Raw genomic sequence first — 13,763 nt, forward strand, 5'->3', positions numbered from 1 at the left:
GGGTATCACTGCACCCTCTCCCTCCCCTCTTCCTCTGCACAGAGATGCTCCACACTCCATTTAGCTGATGCTCCTAAAAGTTTTATCCATTTGGCAGCCAAGGAAAGCACTGGGGAACAGCCATAAGTGGCTCTCGGAGCCCAGCCAACGGAAGCCAGCTGTGTGCACATGACCGGGTGTACAAATGTCCCTCCTTGTCCTCGGTGTCCCAAGGCACTGTGTCCCTCAGCTGGGATGCAGAGGTTCAGGGAGGCCTGGCAAAGCATCGTGTCTCCAGGCTTATTTCTGAGGCCGGCTGAGTCTCCGGAACTTCTTGAGTTGACTGAGCAGCTCTGAGATGAAAGGCTGAGGAAGACACAGGAGGGACAGCAGCGTGAGGTCTCATGTGCCGCACTGCCCTCCCTTAGCTCCCCAGAGCAGGGGAAGGAAGAAGGCGCCTGGGCCAAGCCTCGCCCTCCATTAGCTCCCCTCCCCCGCCGCCAGCAGCACAACACTTACCTCCGTGGGGCGGGGACAGTTTCGGAGAAGGTCCTGGGTGGAAAGAGCAGAGATGGGGTCCCTGAGCCACAGTGCTCTCGCCCGAGCCACCCACTCAGTTGCCTAAGAATTCTGTCCTCTGAACTGGGACTCCCCACTCCAACCAAGTAGGCAGAGCCTGGGTTCCTGGACTGCCCTGGGTGGGAGGCCAGCTTCCACCCCGAGCCTACCTCCAGCTGAGTCTTCTGCTCCTCTGTGGAGAGTTCCATGAGCGCCTCCAGGTCAATCTCAATGTCAGCAGACACTGGCTCATCCTGTTTGGGAATCGCAAACAAGTCTCAGAGGGGCCTGACCAGCTGGTGTTGGAGTGAAGGTTATGGTCAGGGGCTCACCCATCTCCCACCCCGTCTCCCTTGAATTTCCCACATCGCCCGCCAATTTCCTCCCACATTCAGCCCTTTTCCTCACCTTACTCAGAAAGTAAAAGTTCTTTAGGGCCAGCGCTATGGCACAGTAGGCCAAGCCTCTGCCTGTGGTGCTGGAATCCAGTATGGGTACCAGTTCGTTTTCTGGCTGTTCCTCTTCCAATCCAGCTCTCTGCTATAGCCTGGGAAATCAGTAGCAGATGGCCCACGTGCTTGGGCCCCTGCACCCTCATGGGAGACCTGGAAGAAGCTCCTGGCTCCTGGCTTCAGACTGAACTCAGCTCTGGCCATTTGGGAGGTGAACCAACAGATGGACAATCTCTCTGTCTCTCCCCATGTCTGTCTGCGACTCTACCTCTCAGATAAATAAATAAAACTTAAAAAAAAAAAAGTACCTTACTTTTCTATTCAGCAAACATTTACTGAACCCCTACCATCTTCTACCTGAAATAGTGCTTTACAAAGAGTATCCAGGCATGTGTGATGTGGGACAGCAGTCAGATCACGGCTTCAGATGCCCACAGCCCATGCTGGAGTGCTGGCACTGGGGCCTGCCTAGTGTCCAGTTCCAGCTTCCTGCTAATGTGCATTCTGGGAGGCAGCAGGTGATGGCAGGTGATGGTCCCTGTCACCCATGTGTGAGGCCCAGAATGAGTTCCAGGCTCCTAGTTTCAGCCTGGCCCAACCCTGGATTTTGTGGGCATATGAAGACTGAATCAGCAGAAGGAAGATCTCTCTCTCCTACCCTCTTCCTCTCCCCCTGTCCCCTTCTATCTTTGAAATAAAATTAATTAAAAATTTTTGAAGACTTATTTTATTTATTTTAAAGGCAGGGTTACAGAGAGAGAGAGGGAGAAACAGAGAAAGGTCTTTCATCTGCTGGTTTACTCCCCAGATGGCTGCAATGGCCAGAGCTGGGCCAAGCCAAAGCCAGGAGTTTCTTCCAGGTCTCCCATGTGGGTGCAGGGGCCCAAGCACTTGCGTCATCCTCTGCTGCTTTCCCAGGCTATATGCAGAAAGCTGGATTGGAACTGGAGCAGCCAGGACTCGAATCAGCACCCATATGGACTGCCAGCACTGTAGGCCATGGCTTAATCCACTATGCCGCAACCTTGGCCTCCAATTAAAATTTTTAAAAATTAAAGAATAAAAAGAGCACCTACATTTAATATCAAAATTCTATACATTGGTGATAAGTGTAGAATGCTGTACCTGATTTGAAAAACACTCTGACAGTTCCTTACAACATTAAATACAGAGTTACTGTGTGACCCAGCAATTCCACTCCTAGGTCTGTTCCCAAGAAAAATGAAAACAAAAGTCCACACAAAAACCTGCACAGGAATGTCACAGCAACAGTACTCATCATAGCCAGACAGGAAAACAACCAGATGTCCATCAACTGACGAATGAGTGAATAAAATATTGTAAAACTTTACAATATCACTTGATGATAAAAAGGTATGAAGTGCTGACGCATGTTACAGCCCAAATTAACCTTGAAAACAGGCTAGTGAAAGAAGCCAGTTACAAAGGGCCACGCATTACATAGGTCAATATGTAGGCGATGTCCAGAAGAGGAAAACCTATAGAGACAGAAAGGTGAGTGGTGGCCGAGGGCTGAAGGTGGTAGTGGGAATGGGGTGGGAGCACTAGCACGCATGGGGTTTCTTCCGGGAGGATAAAGTGTTCTAAAATGAGATTGTGAGTAACTCCAGCACAACCCAGTGAAGACACAAAAAATGGTGAAGCCGACGCTTGAGGTAGGTGAGCTCTAGGGTATGCGAGTCGTGTCTCAGTAAAGCTGTTCTTAGAGCTGGGCATTTGGCCTAATGATTAGGGAGCCCACAGCCCAGATCAGAGTGCCTGCATTTGATAAATCCACTCTGGCTCCTGTTCCAGCGTCCTGCTAGTGCAGACCCTGGGAGGCGGCGATGGCTCGAATAGTTAGGTTCTTGCCACCCACGCGGGGGGTGTAGATTTGAGTTCCTGGCTCCCAGCTTCAGGCCAGCCCAGCCCAGGCAGTCATAGGAATTTGAGGAGTGAACCAGCAGGTGGGAGTTGGCTCAGTCTGTCTCTCTCCCTTGCAAATAAATAAATAGTTCCTCTTTCTTTTTTTTTTAATATTTATTTATTTGAAAGTACACAGAGAGAAGGAGAGGCAGAGAGAGAGAGAGAGAGAGAGAGGTCTTCCATCTACTGGTTCAACTCCCCAATTGGCTGCAATAGCCGGAGCTGCGCTGATCCAAAGCCAGGAGCCAGGAGCTTCTTCCAGGTCTCCCACACGGGTGCAGGGGCCCAAGGACTTGGGCCATATTCCACTGCTTTCCCAGGCTATAGCAGAGAGCTGGATTGGAACTGGAGCAGCCGGGACTAGAACCGGCACCCATATGGGATGCCAGCACTTCAGGCTAGGGCTTTAACACACTGCACCACAGCACCAGCCCCAAATAGTTCCTCTTTCCAAAAATATTTTTTTTAATGTATTTCAAAGTCAGAGTTACAGAGAGAGAGAGAGAGAGAGGTCTTCCGTCCACTGGTTCACTCACTCCCCTAGATGGCCTCAATGGCCAGGACTGGACCAGGCCAATGCCAAGAGCCAGGTGCTTCATCTAGTCTCCCTGGTGGATGGCAGGGATCTGAGTACTTGAGCCATCTTCTGCTGCTTTCCAAGGTACATTAGCAGAGAGCTTGATTGGAAGTGGAATAGCCAGGACTTGAACCCTTCTTTTATAGTATGCCAGTATCACAGGCAGCAGCTTAACCAGCTGAGCTACAATGCCACCCCACTAGGATAAAATTTTATAAGAGATTTTCAGCAGAAGATGGCCCAAGTCCTTGGGCCCCTGCACCCATGTGGGAGACCCTGATGGAGTTCCAGGCCCCTGGCTTCGGCCTGACCCAGCCCCAACCATTGTGGCCATTGGGGAGTGAGCCAGTGAATGGAGACTGATCTCTCTCTCTCTCTCTCTCTCTCTCTCCAACTATGACTTTCATAGGCATAGCTGGAAGGCAGAGATGGAAGAACTCTGTCTCTTCTTCTCTCTCTGTAATGATGCCTTTCAAATAAATAAATCTTTTTTTTTTTTTTGACAGGCAGAGTGGATAGTGAGAGAGAGAGACAGAGAGAAAGGTCTTCCTTTTTGCCGTTGGTTCACCCTCCAATGGCCGTTGCGGCCGGCTCATCTCACTGATCCGAAACCAGGAGCCAGGTGCTTTTCCTGGTCTCCCATGTGGGTGCAGGGCCCAAGGACTTGGGCCATCCTCCACTGCCTTCCCGGGCCATAGCAGAGAGCTGGCCTGGAAGAGGGGCAACCGGGACAGAATCCGGCGCCCCAACCGGGACTAGAACCCGGTGTGCCGGCGCCGCAAGGCGGAGGATTAGCCTGTTAAGCCACGGCGCCGGCCTCAAATAAATAAATCTTTAAATTAATAGTTATCATGGTCATTGAAAAAATTAAACAATATAGGATTTATAAAAATAAAAGTGAAAGAAGCTTAAAAGAAAGATTAGCTAAGTCACAGACTAAGAAAATATTTGCAAAAGACATATCTGATGAAGGATTATTATACAAAGTACATGAAGAACTCTGAAAATTCCACAAGAAGATGATGAAAACTGAAATTGAAAACTGAGCAAAAGATCTCAACAGACACCTCACCAAAGAAGATACTTAGGTGGCAAATAAGTGTATGAAAAGATACTTGGGGCCAACGCTGTGGCACAGAAAGTTAATCCTCCACCTGCGGTGCTGGCACCCCATATGGACACTGGTTCGAGTCCCAGCTGCTCCTTATCCAATCCAGCTCTCTGCTATGGCCTAGGAAAGCAGTAGAAAATGGCCCAAGTCCTTGGGTCTCTGCGGCTCAGCTCCAGCCACTGCGGTCATTTGGGGAGTGAACCAGTGGATGGAAGACCTTTCTCTCTGCCTCGCCTTCTCAGTCTCTGTAACTCTACCTCTCAAACAAATAAGTAAAATCTTAAAAAAAAAAAAAAAAACAAAAACAAAAACAAAAAAAACCCAGTTCAACATTATCAGGAATTGCAAATTCAAACAATGATGAGACACCACTGCACCCTACTAGAATGCAAAATCTAAAACCCTGACAACGCCACGTGCTGGGGAGAATGTGTTGCTACAGGAACTGTCACTTACTGTCGGTGAGAATGCAAAATGGTACAGCTGTCCTGGAGGTAGTTTGGCAGTTTCTTACAAACTAAGCATACTCTTACCAAATCCTCAATATTTACCCAAATGCGTCCAAAACCCGCCCACACAAAAACCTGCACGTGGATGTTTTCTGGCAGCTTTATTCACAATTGCCAAAACTTGGAAGCAACCAAGATGGCCTTCAGTAGTCAATGGATAAGCTATGGCACATCCAGACAACAGAATATTGTTCAGCGTGGAAACTAAATGAGCTATGCCATGAAGAAACCTGGAAGAAGCTTGAATCTATATTACTAAGGTAAGGAAGCCAACTTGGACAAGGTATATACTGTATGATTCCAACTATATGATATCCTGGAAAAGGCAAGACTATGGAGAAAAAAAAAAGATCAGTGGCTGGGCCAGCAGTGTGGCACAGTGGGTTAAGCTGCCGCTTGGGATGCTAGCATCCCATACTTGAGCCCCAGGTCCTCAGCTTTTGATCCAGCTTCCCGGTAATGTGCCTGGGAAGGCAGCAGATGATGGTTCAAGTGAGCGGGTCCCTATCAACCATGAGGGAGACCTGGCTCCTGGCTCCTGGATTCAACTTGGCCCAAACCTGGCTGATGCTGCCATTTGGGGAATGAACCAGTAGATGGAAGGTCTTTCTCTCCGTGTCTCTCCCTCTCTCAAATAAATAAAATCTTAAAAACAAACAAACAAAAAATCAGTGGTTGCCAGGGGTCTGTGAGAAGGGATGTATGAGTTGACAAAGCAACAAGATTTTAGGGCATTGAAACTATGCAAGATTCCATAACAATGGATACATGTCAATATACATCTGTCCAAACCCATGGAATGTACAACACTGAGTGAACTCTAACGTAAACCATGGACTCTGGTAATAGTGATAAGTCAGGGTAAGTTCACTGATAGTGACAAATATATCAATGGCTGCTGGGACTCGCTGGTATGGGGACATGGTACACAAGAACTCTGTACTTTCCACTCAAATTTCATAATGAAACTAAAACTGCTCTAAAAACTTGAGTCTACTTTTTAAAAAGATGTGAGGTCAAGAGTCAATAAAATTCAAAATTTTTACTGCTTCACTGAGGACTTTCTTAAGTGACAATGATGGGTACTGAAGACCATTTGAGTGCCATTTCTTTGACTTATGCCAAGAGCCACCATTGCTTTTGCCTCATAAGTGCACAGTGAAAATGGCAAACTTCTTCTCATTACCTGAAAACGAGCACAGAATCCCGGACAGGGTCTTTGGAACCTCTGTGGGCCATCAGACAGCACCTGCAGAACTGCTGCCTTATCGCTTTCCTTTTCTTTTCTTTTTTTCTTTTCTTTTCCTTTTCCTTTCTTTTCTTTTTTCCTCTCTTTTTTCTTTTCTTTTCCTTTTCTCTTCTCTTCCCTTTCCCCTCCCTCCCTCCTTCCTTCCTTTCTCTCTTTCTCTCCTTTTTTGTCAGTTATTTGAGCAGCAGGAAGACAGAGAGTTCCCATAAGCTGGTTCCCTCTTCAAATGCTTGTAATAGCTGGAGCTGGGCCAGGGCTAAAACCAGGACCCAGGAGCTTCCTTCTGGTCTTCCCACATGGATGCAGGGGCCCAAGGACTTGGACCATCTTCCACTGCTTTCCCAGACCATAGCAGAGAGCTGGATCAGAAGTGGAATATCTGGGACTGGAACTAGCACCCATATGGGATGCCAGCACTGCAGGTGGCAGCTTTACCCACTACACCACAGTGCCAATCCCTCTATACCTTTTTAAAAATAAATAATGCCTAAGTTGGCCCTTTTATCCTTAGCTCTAGTCTTTTCCCAATATTCCCTTGATCTCTAGCTCATCTTATTCAGCTTTCATGCATTCGATGCTTAGTTACTGAGTGCATGCTACATGCCCAACACTGTGACCAGTGCTGGGGTCATAACCACAAGACACACAGATATGATCTTGCCCTTTAAAAGCCTATAGGCTCCTGAGGGCTATGAAGGGAAATGGCATTTATGATACATGGTGATAAGCTACTAGGGGAACACACGAGAGGGCCACCTAACCAAGCCTGGTCAGCCAGAAGGCTTCCTGAGGACATGAACTCCAATCGAAGAACCAAATGTTGAGTCAGAATTCACCAGCTAGGACTTGGCATTGTGATGCAGCAAAGTCAAGCCGCCACCTGGGACGCTGGCAGCCCACGCAGGAGCACCTGCTCTGCTTCCAATCCAGCTCCTTGTTAATGCACCTGGGAAAGCAGTGGAAGATGACACAAGTGCTTGGTTCCCTGCACCCATGTGGGAGATCCAGATGGAGCTCCAGGCTCCTGGCTTCAGCCTGAACCAGACCCTGCCATTGTAGCCACTTCCACTTGGGAAGTGAACCAGTGAATGGAAGATTCTCTCTCTCTCTCTCTCTCTCTCTCTCTCTCCCCCTTTCTCTCAATTTAACTCTGCTTTTCAAATAAATAAATAAATAAATATTTTTTTTGACAGGCAGAGTGAACAATAAGAGAGACAGACAGAGAGAGAAAGGTGTTTGTTCCTTTACTGTTGGTTCACCCTCCAATGGCCACTGTGGCCGGCGTGCTGCGGCCAGCGCACCGCGCTGATCCGAAGCTAGGAGCCAAGTGCTTCTCCTGGTCTCCCATGGGATGCAGGGCCCAAGCACTTGGGCCATCCTCCACTGCACTCCCAGGCCACAGCAAAGAGCTGAACTGGAAGACGGGCAACCAGGACAGAATCCAGCACCCCGACCGGGACTAGAACCCGGTGTGCCAGCGCCACAGGCGGAGGATTAGCCTATTGAGCCGTGGCACCAGCTAAATAAATATTTTTTTAAAAATAATTAATCAAATAGTTATGCTTCTGATCATGATGGAGAAACAAGGACCAAATTTAGTCTTACAACTTATGTAACTAGAAAAGCAGACAACATATATGAAGAATGTTATCCAGCATTGAACAACTGGTAGCTCAGGTTGTAAACTCTAGCATCATCGAGTCCTCAGAGCAGAAGCAAAGATGCGAGCAGAGCACAGTGGCCTTGATAGATTGATGTGGCAGAGATCATAGCCAGGGAGGTTCAAGCGGCTGGAAGTTGCTGGGCAGTTCTACAGAGGAAGGAGCTAAGAAGAAAGAGACCTCCACAAGTCTGCACAAGGTTCTCTTGAGTCGGCTGCACACTAAGATGCACATTCAGAGGGCAAAGCGTCACGAGACCGGAACAGAGCACAAATCACAACCCAACCAGCCAGAGTCGCCAGCTGTTACTGATCAAGTGGGAGCTCACTTGAAACCTCCAAGGGGTCCTGCTTTCTTTTCTAGGGGTGCATTACTCCCTAGATTAAAGCCACTCCAGACTAAACTGCAAGCCTCAAGTCCTCAAACTGAAGCATCTACTAGACCAAAGCTCAACATTGTTTTAAGGAAGACTTCAAAAACCCAATCTCTATGGAATGGTGAGTTGGGCCACTGCCTGTGATGCCAGCATCCCATTTAGGTGCCAGTTAGAGCCCTGGCTGCTCTGCTTCCAATCCAGCTTCCTGCTAATGCACCTGAGAAAGCAGCAAAAGGTGGCCCAAGTCCCTAGGCCCCTGCACCCAAGTGGGAAACCCAGATGAAGCTCCTGGCTCCTGGCTTTGGCCTGAACCAACGTGAACTGTTGTAGCCATTTGGGGAGTAAACCAGAGGGTGGAAGTTTCTCCCTCCTTCCCTCTCTCCTCCCTCCCCTCCCCCTGTAACTGTGTCATTCAAATAAAATAAACAAATTAAAAAAAATTACTCAGGGCAGGTTATTCAGTCTAGTGGTTAAGATACTGGTTAGGACATCCATGTCCCTTATAAGAGTGCTTGGCTCTGAATTCTGATTCCAGCTTCCTACTAATGCAGACTTTGGGAAGCAATGGTGACAGCTCAAGTAATGGGGTTCGCACCACCCAAGTGAAAGACCTGGATCTTGGCTCTGAGAATGTGCAGCCCCAGCCTTTGGGGTTATTTAGGGAGTGAACTAGTGGATGAGAGTGCTCACTCTTTTTCAAATAAATAAATATTTAAAATCAGCCCATCAATAAATAAAAATCCAGTTACTCAACATAAAATTCACAGTGTCTGGTCCAATAAAAAATCACTTGTCATGCCAAGAAGCAGGAAAATATTACCTATATCCAGGAGAAAGTTCACTCAGCAGAAGCAGACCCAGAAATGACAGAGATGATGGAATTAGCAGACCAGGAAAACATGAACACAGTACTGAGAAAAATGGTAGATACAAGAAAGACCTCATAGAGAATATAGAGATGAAAAATACAATTTTTAAAAATATTTATTCATTTATTTGAGAGGCAGAGTTAAAGAGAGAGAGGGAGGGAGAGACACACAGAGAGAGGTCTTCTATCTGCTGGTTCACTCCCCAAAAGGCCGCAATGGCCAGAGCTGGGCCAACCCAACTCAGGAGTCAGAAGCTTCTTCCAGATCTCCCACGTAGGTGCAGGGGCCCAAGGACTTGGGCCATCTTCTACTGCTTTCCCAGGCCATAGCAGAGAGCTGGATTGGAAGTGGAGCAGCCAGTACTTGAACCAGAGCCCATTTGGGATACCGGCACTGCAGGCAGTGGCTTTACCCACTCTGCCGCAGGACAGGCCCCCAATGGCTCATTATTTATAAAGTCACCACATCAAATGGGATGAATCAAAATCCCGATTTTCTACCAGGAAAAGACAGGATCGTGGAAACACAGGAAAGGAATGCATCAGAACTCTGGGGGCAAGGGGCCAGCACTGTGGCGCAGTGAGTTAAGCCACTGCCTGTAATGCTGACATTCCATATAGACACAGGTTCAACACCCGGTTGCTCCACTACCGATGCAAAAGATAGCCTCACCTAGCCCAGCCTTGGCCTTTTAGACTATCTAGAATCAATGGACAGAAGATCTCTCTGTCTCACCCTCTCTCTGTAACTCCACCTTTCAAATAAATAAATAAATCTTAAAAACAAACAAACTCTGGTATGCTCAACACATTATATTTAGTCCCAAGGCGGTGATCGGTGGCCTCGGCCAGAGCGCTCCATGGAAAGATGAGCGCGGAAGCCAGATAATGCAAGCTGTCCATGTGGACACGTCCTTTAAGGAGTCTGGCTCTACGGAGGCAGGAAATAGAGGATGGAGATTAGAGGGGTGCACATTGTTGAGTGAGGACCTCATTAAAATCAGAGAAACGGATGATGCTCCCATTCCTGTTTAGAAGTCTAATTCATACTTCCCCAGGACAACAGCAGCTTCAGGGCTTCAAGTTTGTTTGTATCCCCAGACTTGGTTCCTTTGAAGACCCCAGGTCAGGCTGCACACCCAAGCAGGAGCAGTGGGGCCCTCCATCAAAGGAAGTCTGGGCCCCATGAAACAACAAGTGAAGTGGTGCATTCCCATAACCATTCCGGTCAGGCAGCCCAAGGCAGGTGCATGGAAGGGCGGGGCTCTCTGAGGGTCCAATTGGAGCAGGGTACAACTGAAGACTGTGTGGCTTTGCCCTCTGCCCAAGATAACCAGGCACCTGGGGCTGCCCAGCTACTTAGCCACTTCCTGCTGCAGGGAGCAGAGACTGGGAGAGGAACTGCCACCTGGCACCTTTGGACAATTGCCATGGCAACCACAGGCCAGTCATTTTATTCCGGTCATGGCCTGGGAGCGGTCCTCCCACATGTTCTGTTCTCTAATGTTACAGGTTCATTTCTGCGCAGCTTCTCCCTACCCCCACCTCCACCTTCACCTTGCAAAACAAGGCTGTTTGGCTACTGTCTCTCTCTGCCGGCTGGCAGGATTTGCCCTGGGGTGTGGGAAATACGAGATTTTCCAAGCAAGTACACAACAAACTATCAGAACTCACAACTGAGCCCTTGGACAGCACTGGAAGCCGTGGAGGGCAGAGGGAGCAGACACAGCAGGAGAGAGGGTGGGTCTCTGGCTCTCAGCTCTGAGGACTGCTCCCCCACCTCACTAGGGAGCTCAGGATGCTGCCAGGACATTCAGATCAACACCGGGACCACAGAGCCACAGAGCCCAGTGAGCTTCAAGACACACAGGGCCACATGTATCGTTTGTCCCCAGGCCTAGTCATAGCACTGCCGGCAGCCCTTATGCACATAAGAATCACATGCCTTTGCAGTCCCCAAAAGAAAAGACAGGACCTGTGTCAAGAGGGAAGAAAGGCCGGCACTGCGGCTCAATAGGCTAATCCTCCGCCTTGCGGCGCCGGCACACCGGGTTCTAGTCCCGGTCCGGGCGCCAGATTCTGTCCTGGTTGCCCCTCTTCCAGGCCAGCTCTCTGCTATGGCCCAGGAGTGCAGTGGAGGATGGCCCAAGTCCTTGGGCCCTGCACCCGATGGGAGACCAGGAGAAGCACCTGGCTCCTGCCTTCGGATCAGCGCAGTGCGCTGGCCGCAGTGTGCTGGCCAGGGCGGCCCCTGGAGGGTGAACCAACGGCAAAAGGAAGACCTTTCTCTCTGTCTCTCTCTCTCTCTCACTGTCCACTCTGCCTGTCAAAAAAATTAAAAAAAAAAAAAAGCGGGAAGAGAAACAAGGGCCATATATTGTAGATGAGGAAGATTCCTGGTACCCTGACGGGGTGGAATGGTTCTCCACATCGCCACACCTTAGAACCAACTGGGAAGCTTATCAAACAATGTCCAGTGTCCAGGCCCCACCCTAGTAGATGCAAAATCCAGTTGAGCCACGCATTATTCTCCCTAAGTATTTCAGGTATGGGTGCTGACATTGTGGTATATCGGGTTAAGCCTCCCCCTGTAATACTGGCATCCCATATGGGCACCGGTCCATGTTCCAGCTGCTCCACTTCTGATCCAGCTCCCTGCTAATGCACCTGGGAAAGCAGCAGAGGATGACCCAAGAGCTCAGGCCCCTGCACCCATATGAGAGACCAGGATGAAGTTCCTGGCTCCTGGCTTTGGTCTAGTTTAACCCTGGCCATTGGGCCATTTTGGGGAGTGAACCAGCAGATGGAAGATCTCTCATTCTGTCTCTCCCTCTCTCTCTGTAACTATTTCAAGTAAACACATAAATAATTTTTTAAGTGGTTCAGGTATGGAGAAGCACTGGCTGTTTGATTAAGAGCTGGATCTATGCAGCCAGAGCTCTAGCTGCAGCTCCGGGTTCCGTGGCTTCCTGGTTACGTGACTTGGGCAAGTTACTCATTGTCTCTAAGCTCCATCGCCCCAGCTGTAAAAGAGCTCCCACCCAGGGGAGTGTGGGGAGGACTGAATGAAAGAATGCATGCTAGCGCTTGACGTCAGGTCCTGCGTGCAGCTGAAGTGCTCAAAAGGTTACTGCTGCTGTGGAAGTGATATTGTCACTACTCTAGGATCTGGGTGTGGAGATATCCATGCAAGAAAATGCCACTTCCAGTGACCAGGGCCAAGACCCATCTTTTCCCCAGGGTGCAGCTGAGGGCAGTGCGTCGGAGCCAGGGTCAGGCGGGCCAGGGCCTGGCAGCAGTGCACCCCCGTGGTTACTCTCACTCTCCTGCCAAGTGCTGTCCGTTCGGGGAGGACAGAAACGACTGTGTGTGCTGACCCTGAAGGAGCCACCAGCCCCGTGGGGCCATTTAGCATCTGAAAAGTAGCTAGTGCGACTCAGGAGCCGCAGTTTTTATTTGCATCTCATATTTTTAAATGTTTCATTTTTATTTATTTTCATTGACTTGAAAGGCAGAGCAACAGACAGACAGACAGAGAGCTCTTCTATCTACTGCCTGGTTCATTCCCCCCCGATGCCCACGACAACCTGGGCTGAGTCAGGCTGAAGCCAGGAGCCAGGGACTCCATCCAGGGGCCCCGATCCTGGGACTGTCACCTGCTGCAGTGCCAGGCTGCACTGGCAGAAAACTAGATGGGAAGCAGAGTAGCTGAGATGCCAACTAGCACTCCCGATAATGGGACTGGGGCATCGCAAGTGACGGCCTCACTTGCTGCACCACCACGCCTGCCCCTTTGCTTCATTTTAGCTCGGTTAAGTACCTACACGTGGCCGATAGCTACAGCACTGGACAGTGCAGCTGTAGGCATGTATGTGTATTGAGGACGCAGAGCAAGCAAAGACACATGGGAGCCCCTGCCCTGGCATCTGCCTCTGTCTGAGCAGAGCCCTGTCTGCTCCCGCACACCGCCACGCTACCCACCTGGAAGAGCTCCTGAATCTGAGCATCCGCCCACTGCTCCATCTCCAGCCAGCGCTGCAGCTGCCCTAGGTCGTACTTCACCGTCAGCCGGCTGGACCTCCGGGACCTGGGCACCCTGGAGGGGTCCGAGTGGGACCTTGACTCTGAGTCTGTGGACGACGTTCTCCTCCTCCTCTCGGAAGTCCACTGGACCTTCCTACTTGGGTTCTCCCCGTCTGGACTGGGAGACGCGCAGGAAGTAGGTCTGGAAGACAGCATGGAAGGACTGGCCGGGGCAAGGAGCTGGGGAAACCGCCAGTCAGAGCGAGAGCACCGAGGGGAATGAGGGAGAGGCCCGTGGGGAAGAAAGGGAGGCGGGAGGAGGGCCACGGCTCCCTGGGAGGTGCCAGGGTCAAAGATCAACAGGTCTTTGAGGCTGGCAATGTCAGTCTCCTGGCTCCTGCCAGCCAGCAAGCGGCACTCCAGAGCCGTGCCCCGGCCTCTCTTTCTGCACCTGCTACTGTGCAAAGTGACATA

The 13,763-nt window shown here is 49.9% G+C and overlaps 1 protein-coding gene across 1 annotated transcript; it reads right to left on the reverse strand.

The window, feature by feature from the left end:
- Positions 1-195: 195 nt before the first annotated feature.
- PPP1R14D (protein phosphatase 1 regulatory inhibitor subunit 14D) lies at positions 196-13,505 on the reverse strand. Its single transcript, XM_062204747.1, has 4 exons — positions 13,248-13,505; positions 708-791; positions 499-531; positions 196-345 (listed from the first exon to the last, which is right to left on the reverse strand). The coding sequence occupies exons 1-4, from the start codon at positions 13,503-13,505 to the stop codon at positions 280-282; spliced, it is 441 nt and encodes a 146-aa protein (XP_062060731.1). The 3' UTR covers positions 196-279.
- Positions 13,506-13,763: the final 258 nt, after the last annotated feature.

Source organism: Lepus europaeus, chromosome 11, assembly GCF_033115175.1.
Source record: "Lepus europaeus isolate LE1 chromosome 11, mLepTim1.pri, whole genome shotgun sequence".
Lineage (NCBI taxonomy): Eukaryota > Metazoa > Chordata > Mammalia > Lagomorpha > Leporidae > Lepus > Lepus europaeus.